The 22,405-nt window shown below is 48.2% G+C and overlaps 2 protein-coding genes across 11 annotated transcripts in view; one reads left to right on the forward strand and one right to left on the reverse strand.

The window, feature by feature from the left end:
• MAPKAP1 (MAPK associated protein 1) overlaps positions 1-2,108 on the reverse strand; it is a 79,632-nt gene extending 77,524 nt beyond the window's left edge. For 3 of the 4 annotated variants that reach the window (XM_071453857.1, XM_071453860.1, XM_071453856.1), the window contains exon 1: positions 1,995-2,090. The gene's annotated coding sequence lies outside the window, so the exon portion shown is untranslated. Of the gene's footprint in view, positions 1-1,994 lie in introns of all 4 variants that reach the window. The other variant, XM_071453859.1, reaches the window with a different exon arrangement.
• A 2,156-nt stretch (positions 2,109-4,264) lies between these two features.
• Positions 4,265-22,405, forward strand: part of PBX3 (PBX homeobox 3) — a 100,789-nt gene continuing 82,648 nt past the window's right edge. For 3 of the 7 annotated variants that reach the window (XR_011683677.1, XM_071454316.1, XM_071454320.1), the window contains exons 1-2: positions 4,392-5,436; positions 6,278-6,351. Coding sequence is in view for 6 of the 7 variants with exons in the window: in XM_071454316.1 (XP_071310417.1) it covers positions 5,240-5,436; positions 6,278-6,351 (271 nt within the window). In the remaining variant the exon portion in view is untranslated. Of the gene's footprint in view, positions 5,437-6,277; positions 6,352-22,405 lie in introns of all 7 variants that reach the window. The other 4 variants (XM_071454315.1, XM_071454317.1, XM_071454321.1 and 1 more) reach the window with 4 other exon arrangements.

Below are 22,405 nucleotides of genomic sequence, written 5' to 3' on the forward strand. Positions count from 1 at the left end.
TGTCTCTTTCAAGAGCACACAAAACATATTCAAGGAGCTTTGTTTTGCTCTCAGAATAATGGATTTAGATACAGCACTTCTCAGGCAATAAGCAAACAAGGTAGGGATTGCCCTTGTGCTGCCTGGGATACGAAACTGAGCTGACAGACAGTGAACAACAAGGCACCACAGTTTGATGGAGCTCCTCAGCTCACACACACACAGAGCCAATATAAAACTTTACAGCCTGGAGTCTGTGTCAGACTAACAGAAACACCCTGGAGAGCTCTGCTACAACACCTGAGGCAGCCCCTCTCTGCACAGCAGGTCCCAGGTGTGGGGCAGGGTCCCAGGTGTGGGACAGGTGTGGGGCAGGGTCCCAGGTGTGGGGCAGGGTCCCAGGTGTGGGACAGGTCCCAGGTGTGGGGCGGGGTCCCCAGATGTGGGGCAGGTGTGGGGTGTGGGGCGGGGTCCCCAGATGTGGGGCAGGGTCCCAGGTGTGGGGCAGGTCCCAGGTGTGGGGCAGGGTCCCAGGTGCAGGGTCTGTCCCTGAACAGGAACAAATGAAGACACCTGAGCTCCAGCCCCATTTCTCAGCCAGTGTCGTTTGGCCTCGGATATCAGAAGGAATTGTGGATACCAGCAGGAATTTCCTCACACAAAGGGCTGTCTGGGTTGGAAGGGGCTGCCCTGGGGGTGGTGGAATCACCACCCTGAGGTGCTCAGGGAATGACTGGAGGTGGCAGTCAGTGCTCTGGCCTGGCTGACAAGCTGGTGCTCAGTCAGAGGCTGGACTCAATGATCTCAGAGGTTTTTTCCAACCACAGTGACTGTGTGATCTCCAAAAGGAGTGCATGGGAATGGGCAGCTGCTGCATGGGGCTGTGACCAGTATGCTGCTTGTGCTGTGCCATTTGTTGCCATAACTGACCTTCCATATAGGTGTGTGCTTTTCACGCTCACAGCTTCGAATGGTCGGGAAAATTTCGTGCTACATAACACAGATCCCTGTGCCAGGCTGCTTCACCTGCAGAGGCCTTCACCGATCCAAAGGAAATGCACAACAGGAATGTAGCTGTTACTTGTTATTTTAACATTCGTTATTTGTTATTTTCAATTTGTTACTTGTTGCAAATGGGTGAAAATTTAACCAACAGATGAGGAAAGGGTGTTACAACAAAGACCTGAAACACGACCGATACAGAAATTGACTGAACTGGTTCTCCCTGCTTCAGTTATTTCTGTACAGGTCTATACGTACATGCTGATCTCAATTTATTTTTAATCTAACCCAAAAAAGTGTCCGTGAATGGAGCTGTTCTGAATTTGGAAAAGTAACCGAGAGAGTCTAATTCCCAGCCTTGCCTCTACCTGATAATCCCCTGACGCCCAAACTCGTCCAGAACACTCGGGATATCCAAGCTTGGCTCTGGCATCTCTTTGGAGTAAATTTCCAAACTTCCGCTAGCACCGAAATCAACTCCCTGCTGCATCTCGCGGGCGGCTTTCCCGCTCCCCCGGTGCTGCTCCCGGCTCTGCCGGCACCGGCGGGCAGGTGCAGAACCGGGAGCCCCGTCCAGACCGGCATTTGGGCGTGATGCTGCCCACAGCGCCGCCGGGAGCAGCGGGGCGGGCAGAGCCCTCCGTGCGGCCGGGACACGGGCACGGGCCGTGTGACAGGGACACATGTCACGGGACCGGGATGGAGCGACCGGCACCCGGCCGGAGCCCGCACGCAGCCGCGTGCCTCCCGCTGCCCCGGGGCATCCCGGGCTCCCCGCCGCCCTCACCTGGCCCCGCCACCCATCGCCGCCGGCCGCTCGCCTGCCCCGCTCCGCCCGCCCCGCGCTGCTCCCGCCGCGCCGCCGGGAGACGCGCCCGGTGAGCGCCGGCGCCCCGAGCCGCGTCCCGGGCGGGCTGGCGGCCGCCGCCGGCGGTCAGAGCATCCCGCGGGGCCCGCGAGGGGCTGACAGCGCGGGCAGCCCGGCCCCGGCCGCCCCCCCGCCCCGCACTTACCGGCGCCGCCGCCGCCGCCGCGGGGCCGCGCAGCCGCTTCCGGGTCCGGGTCCGGCGGAACGGGCGCGGGGCCGCGCGCGACCCGGAAGCGCCGCGGCCGCGGAAATGACGGCGCGGAACGGGCGGGGCGGCGGCACCGGCAGCACCGGCAGCGCGGAGCGGCCCGGCCGGAGGCGGTGCGGCCGCACGGAGCGGGTCACGGGCTCCGGTGGGCACGGCCGCCCGGCCCGTGATGCCCCGGTCGGTACCGGGACAGCCGGTGCCGCACGACCACACACAGGAGGATTTTCTCACGGGGACCGCACCAGTTTTATTTACAATTTTATTTCCAATAAAAGCACAGTGCAGGTAGCGCTCGGTGTACAAACACAGCGGGATGAACCCCACACACGGTCGCTGCTGCCCGGGACAGGGACCGAGCGCTGCCCCAGGCCCTGAGCAGCGTCCCTGGGGTACCCGGGGCTCCGGGCTGTGTCCGCACGGCTGCCGGGGCGAGCAGGGGTGCCCAGCCACACCCGCGGCCCCCTGGAGCTGCAGCTGTTCCCAGCTGTTCCCAGGGTTCCTGTTCCCTGCCGTGTGTCCCTGTCACCTTTCCAGACTTGCTGGCACAGCCTCTGCAATTTCCTGTGGAAGTAAGGACACTTGTTAATTAATCCCTGAGGAAAGGCTAACGCGTCTCAGCAGTTGCACACATCAAAAAGCAGCTGCCCTTGAGAGGGATAGTGGACAGCATGGCACAAGTGCCACCAAGGGCCTGTGAGGAGCAGGTACCAGTGACTGGCAGTGCAGAGCGAGGGCAGGAGCTGGAGCTGCCCCAGCACAGGGCATCTCACAGGGACTGCCCGGCTGCAGCTGGCAGAGCCAGAGCTCTGGACTCAGCCTTCTAAAACTGTACAAAAAATCACCCAGAACAGCAGCTTTCCACCGATGTGGTGAGGCCCAGCAGGTCCCTGCAGGGCCAGGGAGCCCTGTCCTGTTTGCAAATGCATTGGTGAAAGAGTCACAATAATACCAATTTAAAATGCCTTTGGGGTAGCATTCTTAGTAAAACTGGATAACCCTGAAAACTCACTGGCTCAAGACAGACAATGGTGGAGTAATTAAGATGTAAAGTAATTGAAATGTGAATGAATTCACTAATTGCATGGGGGGGACAGTGAGAGCACAGATTTGTTGACCAGGAGCCATCTCCATCTGCACCAGCCACACCTGACCGCAGCCATTGGTGAAAGGGTTCCTGTGACATCCAGGGCCTGAGTGACAGTGTGGGACGGTGATGCCAGCTGGGACTGGGGGAGCCGGGAGCTCTGCTTGGCCCATGCCAAGCCTGAGGCATGAGCCAGACCACCAGGAAGGTTAGAGGATGAGTTTGGGCATGGCTCCGCCGGGATTGTCCGTCACAGACAGAGCACATTCAGCACATGAAGGATGGTTTAAGTGCCGCTGTGACTGTCCATCGCACCTACAGCAGCCTTCCCTACGAGGCCTCTATGGGGGCAGCCGTGTGAGCAAAACGGACCAGGACTGAAGGAATTTGGAGCGAACGGGGCAGTGTCCGACGTGAGGACAGTCTGAAGAGGGCTGGCAGCTACCTGCAGGTAACCTCTTAAGAGAATGAACTCGTAATTACCCTTGGTGCCTGTGCTTTATTCTCTTCCCATTTCCGCGGTTCTGTGCAGATTTACAAAAAGATAATTTGCAATGACGCCGGTAACGTACGGCCTGGGCCGTGGGCTGTGCCAAAGGCTCCTGTTCTATCCCGCAGCTTCTCCGCGGGGACACGCTCAAGGCACGGGCCGCGGCACACCGGCCCGGGACCCTTCATCCTGCGCCGGGGCTCCATCGCACGGCCGCAGCTGCCGGCCCCGGGGCGGGCCCGGCCTCCCCCGGGAGTTCGGAGGCATCGGACCCGGCCCGGCGGGACCGCGCGGGCCCGGGCCGCCGTCACCACGGCAACGGGGGCGGCCCCCGGGCTTCTCGCCCCACCCACGCCGCCGTTCGAACGGCCCAATCATAAGTTCCTTAGTCGGGAGAGGGGCCCGAGGCGGGGCGGGCGGGCACGACACCATCCTGCGCGCGCCGATTGGCCAATGCCGCCACCAGCTCCCGACCCCCCGCACAGCGATTGGCCTCCTCGCCCGTCGCTCCTGCACGAGGCCACCGCCTCCCGCCCGCCCCGGGAGCGCGGGCGCCGCGGGGCCCGGCGGGAGGGCCGCGCGCACGGGCCGGGGCGGGCGGGGCCCCGCGCGGGGCGGGGCGGGGCGGGGCGGTGGGACCGCCCGGCGGGGCGGGGCCGAGCCCGGGCGGGGCGGGGCCGGCGGGCGGGGCGGGGCCGGCGCTCCGCTCCCTCTCGCGCGCCGCTCGGCTCCTTCACAGGGTGACACGTCTGCGGTGAGTGAGTGGCGTTGGCAGCCTGTCAATCCCTCACCGGAGCGGCCATCAAACAACATAAAACACGCGCGGGCACCGGGCGCGGGGCTCATAAATTCCGGCGGGCCGATATTTTTGCACATTGCTTTGCAGAGAGTGTGTAATTAATTTTTTTACAGTTCTTTCCCCGTTATTTCCGCTCTTTTCTTTGCACAAGTTCAAACTTTTGATTGCTGCTGTCTCACCCCCGTGCACAGACTTGGGATCGTTTGTTATTTGGGGGGGAGGGCGATTAATTTTTTTTTTCCCTCTGTGATTGTGTTTTCTTGGCTTTTTTATGTTGCAATTTGGGGGTGGGGGTGTTCGCTGGTTTGTTGTGGTTTTTGCTGTTTGCACCCTCCCAACTTCTGAAGGATTTGAAAGCGAGTTTTTTTGATTTTGCATTTAATTTTTTTTTTTAATTTTGCCTTTTTGCAAAGAAGATTTTTGGACAAGTGGGGAAAGACATAAAAAGCAACAATAAAAATAAAAAAGGAAAAAAAATCTTTGGAGGAAGATTGTACCAGGAAAACCTCACAGAAATCTGCTCAGCTCATTTATCCGAGGCACCAATATGATGATGATGAAAGAAGATTGTAACTAAAGAAGAGAGTGATTTACTGCCCTGGGAAGGAGAAGAGAGTGGAATAAACAGCTGAGATCCGGTCAAAACACAAATACTACATTTTTTTTTTGTTATTGTTTTGTTTGGCTTCTTTTTTTTTTTTTTTCCTTTTTTCGTGGTGTGTGTGCAGAGCGCGGTCAGGAGCGCGGCACTGGGACTGAGCGGGGCAGGCGCTGCCGTGACCGCCCGGAGCGCGGCCCGGCCCGGAGCCATGGACGATCAGTCCAGGATGCTGCAGACTCTGGCCGGCGTGAACCTGGCCGGGCACTCGGTGCAGGGGGGCATGGCCCTGCCGCCTCCCCACGGACACGAAGGGGCTGACGGCGACGGCAGGAAGCAGGACATCGGCGACATCCTCCATCAGATCATGACCATCACTGACCAAAGCCTGGATGAGGCACAAGCAAAGTTGGTTTCGTCTAATTAAACCTTGTCTTTTAAAAAAATTATTATTAATATTATTATTTTTTAAATTATTTTTGGTGTGTGTGTGTGGTTTTTGTTTCTCTCCTTCCTGCTCCTCTGCAGAGACCCGGAGTCTCACAATTAAGAGCAACTTCTTGGGGCCGTAAGAGAAATTACCAGCAGCCAAGGCAGAGCCAAGTTGCTATTTTTGCTATTTAATGATTTCTTTCCTTAAAAAAAAAAAAATAGATATGATAAATGTAGAAGTGTGCAATGGTTCTGCCGTCACTGTGGCGCGGGAGGCTGTGGCTGGTCCCTGCCGTTCCCGCTGGACACTGTCCGGTGGATACCGGCCTTTGCGCCGCCGTCCATCCGTCTGTCTGTCCAGCCATCCCTCAAAGTACAACTTTGCCTCTTTCTTTCTTTTCTTGTCTCAAAGTGGCAGCAGATGAATTATAAATCTGACCAGATATTGCTGCAGGAGAGGGTGTGTGTGTGTGAATAAAACCCAAACCAAACCCTGGCTGTATTAAATCACAATAAATACAAAAACAATGTTAACTCTGCACACCTCCCCCCCCCTCTCCCCAATCTCCTTAATAAATCAGTTCTAATATCGCAGGACGGGGACAAGGGGGGTGGTTTTTCCCCCTCGTTCGGGCGGTGTTTGCACAAAGATAATTCCGCATGAAAGCGAAGCGGGATGAGGGAGGTTCCGGCCGGCCCTCGCTGCCCGCGGCCCCGGGACCCCCGGCCGGGGGGCGAGCGGCCCCAGCGCGGGGCTGGGGAAGGCGCCATGTTGCTGGAGCCCGGCGCTAACCGCTTGTCCTGTGCTCTCTTGCAGGAAACACGCCCTGAACTGCCACAGGATGAAACCCGCCCTGTTCAGCGTCCTCTGCGAGATCAAGGAGAAAACAGGTACGGGCCGCCCGCGCCGCCGCCGCCGCAGCCATCTTAGCGCTCCCGCCTGCGCCGCGCCGGGCCCGGCGCCCCTCACGCCGCCGGGGGCGGGGGCCGGGCCGGGCCGGGGGAGCCCCGCGGGGCCGGGGGCACCCGGCGGCTCCTGAGGCGGCGGGAGCGCCGTGAAAGGGCGCGGGGGTCCCCCCTCACGGCCCCCGGGGCCCCGGAGCGTCCGCGCTGCCGTGTTACCGTCAGGCAGTGTGTGAAAGACATGCCGGGGCGTTGTGACCGCGGGATTTAACCCCGGCACCGGACCGGGAGCTCCGTGAGGGGCGGGGGCGCCGAGCCGAACCCGAGGCGGCCCCGCCGTGGGCGCCCCGACCCCGCTCCTGTGCCCGGCGCTGCTCCGGCGCCTCCCGGGCGCTGGGTTTTTAAACGCCAAAATTATCAAAAATCATCTCAAAAGTGCGGGTTTTTTTCGTCTTCATTAACGCGACAGGAATAAACTCCGTGCTTTTCTTGTGGGCATTTTAGGAGATTTTTTTGCAATTTTTTCACATCACTGAATTTATAGAATTTTTTGTTTGTTTGTTTAAAGAAGAAAATTCGCAAAGTATTCTGCTTTGTCTTATGAGAACAAGGACATTTAGTGGAAATAATATTTAGCGAGAATAAGAACATTTAACAATAGTAAAAACATTTAACAATAGCAAAAACATTTACTATGACTGGATTTAAAAATGAATAGCCAATTATTCACATATAGCTTAAGCCATTGCCTGGCTTTTTAGCTCTATGTGATACTCAATAACGTTCTGCGTAATTCCGCACTGAAAAAATAAACCTGGATGAAAACAACCCAACGTGAAATCATTGCAAATCTGAGCCGTGGAGCCCGGAGTGAGCGGTTCTCTGTGAATTATGGTGCTTTATGTCCAAGGGTTTCTTTGCTACCGGGGATCCACTTCAGTTCCTGCTGACAGCTAAGCACTAGGGTATTGACTGTGTTGTGAATATTAAGATTGATTCTGCTTTATGTTGCATTATATTACCCGGGATAAGGGGAATGATCCCTCTCCCTTCCCACCTACCTACGTTCCACCTCGGCCGGCTAGTAACCCCTTTCCTTCGGCTTGTGTTTGTTTCCTGCCTTGCCCTAAACTTCTCTGCCCGTCCTGCTCCGGAGCCAGAGAGCGACCTGCCCTCGGTGTTCAGACATTTGCAGGAGGCACATTTCAATTAAGGAGGCAGGCGTAGGTCCCGCGGTCACTTTATTTGCAGAGGGCTTAGCCTCAGTGTTTTGAAAGGCAAGTGTAGTCAGCCACATGTCAGAGGTGAGCTGCGAAGAAAGCCCGAGTCCTTTCAGCAGTGGGATTACTGGCACAGGGTGTTTGTGAGGCCGCCGCCGTCTCGCAGGCGAGGGGGAACCTGACAAGAGGCTCTGTGGTCTGAAACCTTTCGGGGTGTTTCAGTGATAACTTGTAAGTTGGGATCCTGCATTTGTGCTGCAAGAAGTCGGGCAAGTTTTCAAGTTATCTCTCTTTTGTGAGAACCAACAAAGAGTGAAGGCGTCTGCCTGCCCAAAGGCGAGCTCCTGCCAGCCCCGCAGCACGGGAGGGACACGATTAATGCTCTGAGTGATTGATGGAGATGGATCCACACCTCCACCAAAAACTCTTCCCGGAAGGGGACCTTCACTCAGGGTCTCCCAGTTGAGGTGAAATGTCTGTTCAGGCTTTACTTAGTGTGCTAAACCAAAGAAAACGTGAAAATAAATTGTAGCCCGTTATCTGGAAGCTGTTCTCGGAGGGAATGGCTCAAACAATTCCAAACTGGAAGCTCGAGGAAGGGTCTGAGATGCAGTTAAAGCAGAGGTGTCCCCCTCTCCACCTAGGGCTCTGCATTGTCTTGGGGTGCTTAAACCTGCCTCCCATGGGGTCGTGTGCTGGTGTTTAATTCTTCCTGATCAGAACCAAAGTTTACCTGGGTGTGATGGCTTCATCACTGCCTTCCTCCAGAGGTGAGGAAGTCATATCTGTTCAGAAACAAGTCATGCGATATTTAAGTAATTTTTATATTGAATTATGTATTTATTTGCATTTTAGTAGTTTCAGTACAGTAGTTTCAGCAAGGACTTTGTGAGACTGGATGGGAGAGAGCACAAGGAGGAATCCTCAATTTGCATGGAGCCACTCTGTCACTTCCCAGCAAGGGTTAATGGATGCATCTCATTTCTGAAAGCCTCACACAGGGTCAGGAGCTGAAGATTTTTATTTTTTCTCCTTGTGAGGTATTTACCATGTACAAAGCAAATCACTGAGTTACTGAATTTAGCCTGACATTTCTTTTTTAACATTTTAACATTTTCAAAAGTGCTGCATAATACATTTAAGTGCTTTACAGCTATTAATAGCTGTGTGTATTCTGAGAGGCAACCACAAGGTAGCACGGTGTTCATAAAGAAACTGCCACCTCTGGCTTTAATTAGTTCAAAGAAAAATTATAGCAGAGTTCTTCCGAAGCCCCTCCAATAAACAGGAAGATGAGCGAGTGAGGAGCCGCTGGCTCCCTTTGGCTGTGCTCTGCCCGTCCCTGAGGTGTCACTGGGCACACGCTCACATCTGTTGCATACCTGTGCCACACTCCGCTTCCCCACGTCCTGCCAGAAGGAATCAAAAACTGATTTGCACCATTGTTTGGTTTTTTTTTTTAATAGCTCTTTTTTACTGACTAGAACACCTACAGACTGGTGATTTTATTAAGCTTCCTCCAGGATGTTGCTCAACCTGGGGTCCTGGTTATTCTTGTGGAGAAAGAAGTGAAAATATATTAATTCTTGTAGTTTTAAAATGTCTTAGAGAATTGCAATTATTTCCCAATGGAGCAACATATTATTAGGTCCTGGACTGTGCCGATAGATAATTTAGGTTTTTGTCTTTAAAAGTCATTTGTAGAGACAGGATCACACATTTATGAAAATGTCTGAATTCACGTGCATAACGGTGCACACATCTACAGTTCTTTCTTTATTTATTTATTTCCCCAAGTCCAGCAGCAACAATGATAGCTGCCAGCCAACCCCGAATTTACTGTCACCACCACCCCTAAATAGCATTCATTTCCTAGTAAAGCCTAATGGCATACATGATGGTTTGCCAGATTTGTGGCCTTTGTGAGGCTTATAAGCAGGACTGACTTGGGAAGATCATAAAACTTAATGAACTTCTCGACTGCAGGAGGTGTCCGCAGGGGAAGTGAAAGGCCTGCTCGGCTGCTCGGGCTGCTGCAACTATTTTTTATGTCTAAAGAGAGAGGATGAAAATGTTCATTAAGAACGTTCTCCCCTTGCATAGATTTTGGTGTTAAAGAATGAATAAAAAAAGCTCTGGAAACCGGACAAACCGCGTGTTAGCCACGGGGTTAATCCTCGCTGTTGCCGTGTAAGTTACCTTTATGTTTATTGCTACAGCCGTGACCGGCCGTGCGCTGCCGTCCCTGCGATGAAAGGGCTGCACCGGGCCCGCCTGGCTGCAAAGCTCCTTATTGATGACCTGGCCGGGCTCAGGAACGCCCCTTGTCAATGCGAGCAGGCTGGAGCGCGGCCGGGCACTCCTTGGAGGGAGCAGCCTGCCCTGCTGGCACGCTTAAAGGGAAATGTGAGCCCCTGTGGGCACCGCGGGGCTGGAGCAGCCAGGCGCAGCACTCTGCCCTTGCACTGCAACATTGCAACTTTCCAGCGAGGCTTTAGTGCGAGCAACTCTCAGTAATCCACTGTAACCCTCAGTCCTGCCGGAGCATGAGAGGACACAGATGGAACAATGAAATGGCACTGACAGCATACATATATGTGGGTGTGTGTGGGAGTGTGTGTGTGCATCTTGGCTATTTTCTAAATATCAGCTGTGATGTTATTGTTACTTACTTTAGCTCTTTAAAATATTTATGTACAGTCCTGTTTTTTTTTTTTCCAAGCTGCTAAATACATATTTTGTTGTTCCTTAACTACCTGAAGAAGTCAGTGCTGGGCATTATGTTCATCCAGCTCAGCTTAAATTGTTTAGCTTTTGCTTCCATCTCATGCTTCAGTACCAAGGTTTGTCACCGACCCAGTGGTTGTACTTTTGAATGTATTTTTTTAATTGCCAGCAGATGTATTACAAATGATGCCGTGCAGCAGAACGTTTGGTCGTTTGCACTGTCCTTATGGCAATGACATTGCTTTTCTTCATAAATGTCCTACTAGGAAAAAATAAATTGAATAAAGTGTCTTGGTTGTCATTTGGTCATCTGTTTCCAACACATTCATTATCAGCAGCCTGGTTCTTTGGTGGATTTCTACCAGGGCACTTCTCTAGTTGAGAAAATGGCGATTTGGTGATTATAGACATTAGAGAAATTTGTGGTATTTTGTCTCACAGAACCTGAGACTGCACCTTACCTTCAGCGCTTCCTATTGCTGGTGCTCCTTGTTGCATTTAAATATCCATCTTCACCTTGAGTACTGGGATTAGTGGTTCCAGAGATTTTTTTTTTCCCCCACTGTAGGGGATAAATTTGGCCCTACTTGTCAATACTAATTTATCCAGGAGCAAGGATTTATTTTATTTATTTTATTTTATAGCTGTCTTTCATGTCCTTCCATTTATTTTTGAATTCTACACATTTGCTCGCTTATCTGAAAATACCAAATTATAGCAGTTACCGTGTGGTGTATTTTAGGATGCTTGTTGTAAGTTAAGGAATTTTTGCATTCAGAGATAAATTATTATCATGGCACGTAGGGAATGCAAAACAGTCTTTTTTTTTTTTTTTTTTTTTTTCCCTGGATTTAACACATTTATCAAGCTCTGTTCCTGCAGCTTTCAATGGTAAAATTGTATGATATGGATATTATGCTGTCTTTTTTCAATTTAAACATTGATTTGTGTGAAGCATTAATATAATGATATTTGCAGTCTACCGTAGACAAATATAAGCAGAATTAGACACTCTAAATTGTTACAAATGCAAGGCAATATTTAAATCCGCACGAAGGCTGTGTTAATAATTCCGGAGCGGGGCGCGTGGCGGTCCGGTGTGGACGTGGCCTCGTGTTCTGGGCCGTGTCTCCGTTCCTTGCCCGCGGGGCCCGTGGCGCTCGGTGGTGCTCGCTGGGCGGCGGGCGCGGAGGCGGCTCCGTGCGAGGAGCCCAAAGCAGCGGAGCCCCGAGCGGAGCCGCGTCCGCGGCCGGCGCCGCGCTGAGCCCGAGCTGCCGGAGCCGCGATTGACACCCGAGAAGAATGCTTTGTTTGTTTGCTCAGCAGTCATGTTTAATGCTCTTCGCTTATCAAGGTGATCAGCATGGTTCAGATAACACATGCCTGACACCGCCTGCCTTTTCTCACCAGCGTGTTGACCTTTTGTCACGTTTGCTTTTCTCCGGTAGGCAATTCCTGGCTTTAAGTGTGAATGGAGTAAATAATTCACATCAATATTTAATATAAATTATTAAAGTTTCTGTCAGCTCTTACAGTTCATGCTTTTATAGAGTTGGAGTAGTTCATCAGCCAAACAGATGAATTGTGCAGCTCAGCTGGACATTAGAGCTCCTCCATCGTGCTGCCGGGACTGAGGGAGGAAGCGGGGAATTAAATAGGAAAGGTAATGCAGCCTGGTCCTTCAACACTGGGTTTTTCAGTAATGCACATTCTTCAGGAAGGCTCGAAGCGCCAGATAAATATCCAGCATAATTTATTTTGTTGTTACTGTACTTTTTTTCCCCCTCCGTGTTGCAAACAGAAATGCAGAAAACCCCACTGCCCCCCGGCATTTTCTTCTACTCTTTGTTATTGGCCTTCCTTTGGTGCTCCAGGCCCTTCCTGGGCTTAGGGTGGGAGTACTGGTGTTGGGAGGTAGGGTTTGGGTGTTTGTTTTTTTTTCCCCTCAGTGGTCTATTTCTATTTTTAAAGACTGCTGCAGAGCCCAAAGGTGATGAAGTTTCAGGGGTTTTTAGACCTTGTTTATAAATTACAATTTATATTTTGCAAAGTGACCTGTGATTGAATGTGGATTCTGAAAACATTTTTTAAAGGAGAAAAGCTCTGATCTCTGATTGTAACAGCTCAAATGTGTTTATTGCATCAGGAATTGAATAAAAATAGCATGTTTTGCATAAAAGCATATAGTAAAAATCATTATGCACTTACTTTAATTTTATGCTCTTTGAGGTGTTTCAGTTCTTTTGTTAATGATCAGTTCAATGCGTGTTGCACAGTCACAGGGACTGCAACAATGTGAATCACTGAATATCCCATGTAATACAAATCCATCACCTGGAAGGGAGGTGGGTTTGGATCATGTGTTTACAGGTCAAACCCTTTTGCTATACTTCAGTCATGCATCAACATTTAAAGCCAATCTCTCATTCCTTATTGTCCAGCAGGTGGCTTTGTCATAGATTATTTAATTTTTAATCATTTATTGTAAGTGGAAAAGGTTATTTAATAATATTATCCTGACGGCATTTTTTAAAAGAACAACAGTTTTCCATTATGTCCTGTGGTGTATGACGGGGTCAATGGAAGCATCTAGAGAGCTTCAAGTACACAATCTAAATTAAGATTCTAAACAGGCATTACAGATGCTGGTAACTTTGGCAATTATCATTTTGTTTGGTGAACAGTAGTAAAACAGTGTGCGGTAAAAGTGTTTAGAGAGAGAGGATAAATAAATTGAACAGTTTTGCAATGCAAAGTGGTTTGTGGTGTTTTTGAGGATTTCTTGGCTCTTGCTTAACTGCTATTGTGAAGCCTGGAGCAGATTTTCCCATTGCTAATGCCCTAGAAGTATTAATTCACTTTGATATGCTAATTAGAGGGCATTATGCAAGAAATGAGATTAAGTGGCAGCATGAAGCCATTTGCCTGTCAGTAAATTGAGAGCTTTAGCATCAGGAGGAGCTTTGTTTTTTCTGAGTTTCTCTTGGTTTTGCATATAAATAAAATTGATTGAAAGGTCTAGAGAAGCTTCTAGAACATTGGTGGTTCTTTTTCTCCTTCTATGATTATTTAAACTTCATGTTAAAGCCTTTCTCTGAATATTAATTGATCTAATGGGAGATACTGAACATGAAGAATTTCATTGTATTCTCAGTTACTGTATCTTAACAAAAGGAAAGTATTAGAATTCTTTGTGTCATCTGATTTTTGTGGGATTATTTTAGATATATCTTACAGCTTTGTATTCTAATGTCTCTGCCTGCTCCCAGCTGCTGTGCTGAGAGCTGTACCTGTGTGGAGGTGGTTTTGCCAGTTGTGCTGTTTTGAGGGCTGGTGTGAGGGCCCGGCTAGCTGAAGGCAAATGGAAGGCTCGGATTCCTGGCCAATAGGGCTGTGGACATTTGTCACCCCCACTCACCCACAGCTTTCCCACCATTTCTGATGCAAATCACACATGTATTTTCCTTCCTTTAGGAAAGAAGGGGTTGTAATATTGACCATAGATTTTATTCAACTGTCAGAAATTGTGTTAAAGTAACATTAAGGGATTGACTTACAGCCATAAGAGTGAGGGAATTTAGAGTTAATAGTTAAACCCTGCCCTTAACTCAACTCATTGAACCTATTTATTAGAGCATATATGATACATAAGATCACTGTGCTGAGACCTCTGCTCTAGCAGGATGCTCCAGGATGGCTCAAAGATGAGGTGTTCTGATAGAGTTCAATTTTCCCTTTGTTTTTTGAGGATTGGAGTTTTGGTGTGTGTGTGCATGTGTGGTTTTCATTCAGCCTCTCAGCTGCTTTACTACAGTTTTGTGATTAGTTTTGGTTTTGCAATACTGTTTTTTAAAAAATCTGAGAAGTAATTCTGGAAACGGAACAAAAATTTAGCAAAAAATAAACCCAAAGCAAACCCAACCCGAGCCTTTCTAGTCCTCTTTGCCTGAGTGCAGCAGAGTGGCTGTTTGAGTGCCCATCTCCTCCACAGATCATTGTCGCAAAGTCAATCAGGGGAGCAGTGCTGTAGTGACAGTGCTTGTTATGAGCCCCAATAGTTATTTAAAAGAAAGGAAAAAGGATAAAAAAATGGCCCAGAGCTGTGTGTGGGGGCTGCTCATGCTGGATGCACATGCTCTCCCTGATCCTGGCAGCTGAAGTCTATCACTGTTGGGAAATCTTTAACATGAAGCACACGAGACACAAAGCGCGGCGGCCTCCGCGGAGCCACGGGGGTTTCACAGGCGCAGGACGAGTGGCACGTGCGCTGCGGGTCCCTGCCCGCCGTGCCCGCCGTGCCCGCCCTGCTCCCCACACGGGGGCCGGGGCCCTTCTCATGGGAAGCACGACAGCTCCCCAGGGCTTGGCCCAAAGAATCCCATCAGGAATGTATAATCCAAAACTTTAGTTGTCATAGCGAACCTTTTTGATACTGGAAGGGACAAAACATCACCCGACACTGCAAAGTCAGTTCTCACAGGCAGCAAAAGGAAGCGTTGCTGGGCTCCAGCTGCTCATTTTGGGTTTCAGATTGTTGAACAAAAGAACTAAGTAATGAAAATGTTCTGAAGCCGACCTTAACTTTACCAGTAGACCCCTGATGGTGTTGTTTCAGGAGAAGATGGTGCTGGAGAGGAAATCCTGGTACTGCGGGTTTGAGTCCTGGTGCTGCTGTTGGCTGGGGAAGGAACCTTCCTCCCCAGTTTCTGTAAGGGATGTGGTGACCTTGGTAGGGCACACCCCGAGCTCGGCCACCGCCTCATGGAACTGAATGCCAGAGCTTGCTTCTCTTATCTCTAAAATGGGAATGCTATCTGTCTGATTTTTTGTGAAGGTTGTGTTGACTTGGTACTGTGTGTTAAAAAGGAATATTTTTATCAACTGTTTGGTTTAATTAAAATTGTTATGTCAGAGGTAAATTTACAGTATCCGCTTCATTCCATTTTGGCCGCAGATGAGTCCTACCTCCTGGAATTGAAGAAATTAAGCTTTCCTTAGACTTCTTCTTTCCTTGGCTTTAATCAGGAATGTTTTTTTACTCCATGGTTAGACCTTCCTTAAAGGATATCAGGGTTTCACGCCTTGGTGGTTGGCTTGCTCAGTACAGAAGGAGAAGGTTTGCTCCCGTTGCTGGGGATCGGTGCTCTCCTTGTTCAGTAGCTGTTCAAGGCATGTTGGCACACTCAAAAGGCTGTGCCAGACACACTTTCTTATATTTGTTGATTAAAGAAGGAAGCGTGCTTTTAGCGAGGTTTGTAATTACAGAACACCCAAATGTTTGCTTATTTTCTTTCATGTGAGATCCTGGTAGCGTGATTGACTGTCACTAGTAAGAACAAGTTACAGTAGATTGTGCAATGATTCTTATTTGACTTCAAGGATGTATTTATTACCATTTTTGTACAAATTATACTAACATGAAAAGTTGTGGAAATGATTGTGCACTAGATAAGGTGATACATTACAGGAGTGGTTGGGTTTATGGAGCTTTATGCCGAGGTTTTCTCAGAAATTATAGCATAGTCCTGTCACTATAAAACCTGGAGATACACTTGGTAATAACATGCAGTGGAGGGATTTTTAGGATTTCACTTGTTATTCAAATAGAGTGGGAACTATCAGTTTTTCTACCTCGTATTTCTTTCTTGTGTTGCACTGGGTGAAGAGGAGAAAGGAAGCCCGAGGACGGCAGAGTGGGCGCTGGGGTGTGGGCACCACAACCCTGCCCGATGCCTCCAGCCACAGGGCTGGGGAGGTTTGGCACTGGTGGAGTTCTCTGGGTACCCAGCGCTGCCATGGGACGCTGGGGGAGATTTGCCCTCCAAAGGCAGCTGAGGATTTTTTTTTGTGAATTATTTCTTGCTTCCCCTCCACTTGTTAGGGCAGTGACGTGATATCAATATGGAGCTTGGGAACTTATTGACTTGTTGGTTCTTGACCTTTTGACTGTGACCAAGTATAGAAATTGAATGTCTGAAAATTAAATGATAGACTCTTTATACATAAATTCTTGGATGTCAGTGTATTACATGAACTAATTTCGGTTTACCTAAATTTATAGTGTTTTGTGTTCAATAAAGGAAATATTTCTTCCTTTCAATATACCCAGCATCTAATAATATTGTAGTTGCTAACACTAAACAAATCCATTTCCTTTTACTGACTGATTATCATAACAGCTGCTGTTTAATCACCCAGATTGTTATGTAACTTTTAAATCTCTAATATTTTGGAGAGGTGCAAGTGACATCGTCTCGCTGTGTCCTGGCGTGATGTCATCGGTGCTGAACCGCACAGCTGTGTGTTGTGGGGCTCCAGACTCAAGTTCTCCTTTAGTTTAGTCGTGTTTACTGGGCTGGGAGCCCTTGCTGAGTGAACTGCGTGTTTGAAAGGAGACCCAAAATCACACAGAGCCCGTGTCCTGTTTTCCACGGAACAAAACCCGCACATTTGTTTTCCCGCCCTAGAACTGTGACACGGTGGGGCCTGATGGAAGTGCCGTGCCCCGGCTGCTGTCCGCTGGAATTAGCTGATTGCGCCACGGGCAGGGCGAGCGGCGCTCCGGCTTTGTGGCCGGCAGCGGGCCTCGGGCCTCCAAACCGGGGTGACGGAGCTGCCGATATTGTTCTCTCCGAGTGCCGCAATAAGGCTGTGGTCAGCACTAATGTAAATATTTGTACAACAACCATGTTCTACAGCCTCCAATTTAATGGTAAAAATCTGCCCTGAACGCCTGGGTAAATATATGCTGAGAACAGACGCCCATTCACTGGAGAAACAATTGACTTTAGGTTCTTTGTTGTTAAAGTGGCCCCCAGTGATCGGCTGCGGGGAGGCGATAGCGGCGCGGGCGCCGTCGGGCTGGCGGCTCCCGGGCAGTGCCCGGCGCGGGGAGCCCGCACCGCCCCGCGCCGCGCCGCCACGGCTGCGGGAACTTGTCAATGGAAGAAAAAGAACTGTAATCGCACATTTACATATGCTCCTAATTGTTGATTTGGGGATTTTCTATGAATATGGCTTCACAAAACAGATGCTGTTTAAGAAAAGGGGGAACATAATTTTGTGGGCAATGAATTAAGTGTTTTTGTGGCCCTCTCATCCGTAGCTAGGAGCAGTTTGTGGACCGCGTCTGTGAACGCCGCTCATAATTGTTTTTCACACATAAGTTATGCAAATGAGCTTTTATGGCAACTGGCATAACAATTAGCATCCTCCAGCAATATTTTAGCAGGTTAATTGCAAAATTTCTAAATTGTACATCTGACTTGTTAATTAGGCATGACAGAGGTGGTAAAATAGTTATCTTCAGGCAGTGGCAGCCAGGAGCTGCTTGAAATGCAAAGAGCAAGGATTGATTGGATTTGAGGGTTACAATTGTGGGAGCACTGCTGTTGTCAAGTGCCGCTGAGCAGCTCTGCTCCATCGGCTGCCTCAGAGCAAGAACCACGTCGGTGCTGAGAGGATCCTGCCAGTTACAAATCTGCTTTATTTAACTCTGAAATTCTCCAAATCCCGGCTCTGGGAAGCGCCCAGCTCCTGCCTATTCCTCCGCCTTAGGCCCACGGCAAGGGGAATCCATGGACCTGAAGTTGCAATTTTGATTTTATTTACAAGTAGGCCTGAAAGTTCAGCTGCTGGCACAGATCAGCAAACACTTCTGGTTTTCAGCCCCGGTAAAAATGCCATTGCTCTCCCCACCATGTGCTGAGAATTCTGCTGTTACTTCCTTTAAATTGCAACTTTTGCTGCCTGGTATTTTCAGAGGGTGTTGGTTGCATTTTACAAGCTTTACTTCCTCAGCTTATTTCTCTTAAATCCTTGCTTTCATATATCTTTGTGTGTCTTACAATATTAATCATATTAAAATACAAAAACCCATGCCATTTGCAGTAACCCGTTTTTAGGCTCTCAGAGGTACGTCTGGATGATTTAAACAAGATTGGAACACGCAAGTCTTCATCCTGGGAGCGTGTTCCAAACATCCCCCACCGCTGTCTGGAGCAGATAACAGTGTGCTCAGCAGAGGTGCAGCCTCTGGAGTCACACCAGCGCGATTGGCCAGCACAGGATCTTCTAAATACATTTTACTGGCTTTGACTGCTGATTTTGATATAAAATGCAGATTTCTGAGCTGGTTTAATATTTAATAAGTTAAAGGGTGATAACAAACATAGAAAAAAATGCCACTGAACAAGTACCTCTGGGAGCCAGAGCAGTCGGCGGCGCGCTGTGAGCTGTGTGTGGCTGTGCCATTTGTCTGGGCTTTGCTGGGGGACTCAGTGTTTTGTGGCTTAAATAAAGTCAATCACATTTGAGTACCTGTGTAGTACCTGTAAGCAAAAAGAAAATCAGCACAAACACGTGTGGAATTTCATGTCCTCTGTTTTCTCCATATGCATTCTCTTGATTTAACCACATGGTTTTTAAAATTGGGATGTTATATTTTCATTTAAAAAGTAAATGTTCCTGCATGCATAACTGTTCTAATATTTTACATTTTCTTGTGACATGTGTATATGGAGTAAGTGCCATTTATGATATGTTGTCATCAATAATTTTGTCACAGAGAATAAAAGCCTTTAAACTCATCCACCCACTGGAACGTTTTATCATATTTATTTTAAGAGATATGAAATTAGCAGAACAATTGAACTCTTTGTATATGGGAGATGCAAATGTAACTGAATATTTACCTTTAATGAAGGGCAGCATAAATATCTCAGTATCAATAAATTATACGCAGTAGCAGAATATTCCATAGGCAACTAATAAATAGTTCCTTTTTACCCTGGATTCACAAACTGCATTGTCCTTTAGGATATTTGAATTTACAGTACACAGTGAAATTAAATGATGGTTAACTTTTGGAAAGGATCCGTCATAACTGGAAAATACTGGGGGTTTGACTAGACCTAAACCACGCTTCCAAACCATTGCGTTCCCTGATTAAATGCTCACTTGCACAATTTAGGAAGAGTTTACTGCAGTGGTGCCTCAGTAGATAATATTTGGAATGGAGTAACCATTTTAATGAGGTTCATCGAGGGATTTCATCAGGGAACGTTTCAGGTGTGTTATGGCTTTTGTCTTGTCACGACGTGCGTCTTGGTACCGTCAGAGGAGTTCCAGAGCAGCTCTCTCCTCGTTTGAGACAATAAGGAATTCTGTAGAACGGGTGAGCAGGGAGAGGCAGGACCCGCGGCATTGTGCTCCGCGTTTGAGCGAGCCGGTGAGTAAATACACCCCGTGGCTTAAATGTACATCACATTTTAACTGTCCTAATATTGATCATCCTATAGAGGAATGCAATGGAAGCCCACTGGTTATTAGTGTAAAGAGGGTCAGAGGCAGAGCCGGGCACAAAGCAAGTGCTCTCATGGTAATGATGCTGCTATTTATAGATCCCCATTTCATTAGTTGCAGAGTTTCAGGGAAGAGATTTTCTCTAGGGGAAATGGATACTTGAAGTTCATTTTCTTCCTGATGCACATTAAGGCAGAAACGTGAACAACCTTCAGGATAGGACACGGGGATGCAGGTTTAGTGTGGCCGCTTTCCCGGCGCTGCTGTGCGAGTGCCAACCCGGCCACCCTCCCGAGTGCCACGAGAGCCTTCTTCCCCTGAAGGAATTCTGCTTCCCTGGGTGCCAGACCAGCACACTGAGCACTATTGCACTGTGTTGCTTTATAAAACTAACACATCTGGATCACCTGACTTGGAGCAGCCTCGCTACAGCTGGCACGCACCGGAGTGGATTTACTCACAGCACCCACCAACTGCAGCCGCAGTTAATCAAAACACGGCTGGGGCTTCTGATACTTACTCATAAACACAGAAATTTCTTGGAGTACCTGAAAACTCAATTGTTTAACCATACTTAGTTTCCTCCTGTGAAATCCAGATAATCAAAACTCCCTTTAATTTTTCTGTGCCTTTATTTCTAGAGTTTTCCTTCTTGGAATTCTTGATATCTTGATTTTTTTTTCCCCTTTAAGAGAATATTTACTTAGTTAGTATTCACTTAATTAGAACTGACTGTTTAATGTTTTCTGGGAGGGTATTTATGGTATTTTCTTTGCCATATTTGCATTCCAGAAATTAAGTCCCCATGCCATTATTCGGCAAGCCTTTCATACATTAGAATGATGAATTGAAAGCAGAAATGGGAAAAAGACTGCAATGCAATGAAAATTTAATCAGCGTCTTCTGCTGCTTTAATAAGGCAAATAATTCTTATTGGCCGCTGCGTTAAGGTTTCTAATATTTAATTCATAACAAACCTTGCATTATTCTGCAGCAGCATCGACAGCTCCACTTTGCTGCCTGCCAACAGGCAACCATAAAAACTTAAAAGCAGATGTAAATGTCTGAAAGAAGGAGAATGATTGGGTCTAAAGTGGTCAGAAAAAATCAACACTATTGCCAGAGAGTTTGATAAATCCTTACATACACTTTAGCAAGGTACAAATGGTATTAATTAAATTCATTAGGCGCGTTGATTTTAAGGCTTTGAAGTACCTTTATTGAAATGTGGAATTTTTTTAGTTCCTGGAGACTCCCAAATGAAAGGGGATGCCAGGCTGGCAATGCAGGGTGCTGGACAGCTGGAACAATGTTATAAATCAGGCAGATTCAGTTAATTTTCATATTTAGGGTATTTGTTACATATCAATGGTAAAATCACTGTAATTAGTGCTATGTGTACGTGTAGTGCTGCAATGAAGCAAAGGCACAGGAGCTCGTGCCCCGCTCCCGGTTCGGCTCTGTCAGTGAGAGCCATGGATTAGAGGTGCCCAGCGTGGCCCAGCCCAGGCTGGTTCCTGGGCGCCGCCGCCGCTGCTGCCCGCGCGGGCGGACGCGGTGCCCGCGCTCCGAGCGGGAGCTGTGGCACCCGGCCAGGCCTGGGTGCGAGCTCTCCTTGCCGCCAAGGGCTGCGCCTGTTCTCATTTCTTCTTGAAATGGCTTAATTGGTGTCAGCACCCCAGGGATAAAGGCCTCCAACACTGAAATCCACACGATTCACCCTGTCTCTGCTCAGTGTAGGGAAACTGGTAACAACTGGTGCTGAATGAGGAGTGAACGGTGCTGTAACAATACTCGATGATGTTTGGGATGACAGAAATTAATACGCACTTGCTTGAAGAAAGCAATGATTAATGGCAGTGAGCAAGGGAATGCTGTCCCTCCTTTAACTCCACTTTGATGGGGATTGAAAAGCAAAAGGCTGTTTTCATTCTCTCGCACAAGCAGAGGTCATCCAGAGTACATTACAGCAATTTTTTCTCTCTGTTTTTTATTTCATAAATATTATGATAAGCACAGATTAGATAGATTTTTTCATGGAGGCTTAAAAGGATATTTTGTCTGTTTGTTGTTCGTGCTCAATGAAGAAATTTGATTTCTTCTGTTTACGTGTGAGATTGTTATATTCAGTGGAATAATTAGTACAATTAAGAATTTCAAAAGCTCATCATCGTGTTAGTTTTTCTGAAGTTTTACTGATGGAATTTCATGGTCTCCATTTCCAAAGTGCTGAGAGGTCAGAACAAGGCGAGGAGTGTTGCTGAGGAAAAAAAAAAAAAAAGGTTAAAAATCCAAGATTCCTCATTGAATTGTTGATGTAAATATATTTTGCAAGATCCTCACACTTGTCAGTGGCTTTTTAAGCTATTTGATAAAGAATCTTTATTCTACAAGGAGCCTGAAATAACACAACACTGCTTTGGATAATGAATTCTTCATCTAAGCAGAACTTTAAAACAAAGTACAATGTTGGCATTTTTTTCTTTGAGTGAGAGGGCTGATACATCTTTGGGATCCGACAGGAAGACATAAATTAATAGAGTTCTGGAGATCAGTTTCTCATTAATAATCCATTTTGTCATGGTTCTTGGCATTGTCAGCCTTGGAGCTGGTTCATATTTTGCTAAAGGATAAAAGCACATGATGTCTTAAGGCACAACATAAGGAGAAGGAGTTTATCATCTTCTGGAAAAACCATCTCTGAAAAAATAGATTGTTTTCCAGGAAATAAATGTCAATTGCAAGTTTTATGCATTTTTAATCTTCAAACAGGTTTTTTAATGTCTAAAGTT

This window comes from Agelaius tricolor, unplaced genomic scaffold, assembly GCF_023055355.1.
Source record: "Agelaius tricolor isolate 1412-34295 unplaced genomic scaffold, bAgeTri1.0.p SCAF_38, whole genome shotgun sequence".
Classification (NCBI taxonomy): domain Eukaryota; kingdom Metazoa; phylum Chordata; class Aves; order Passeriformes; family Icteridae; genus Agelaius; species Agelaius tricolor.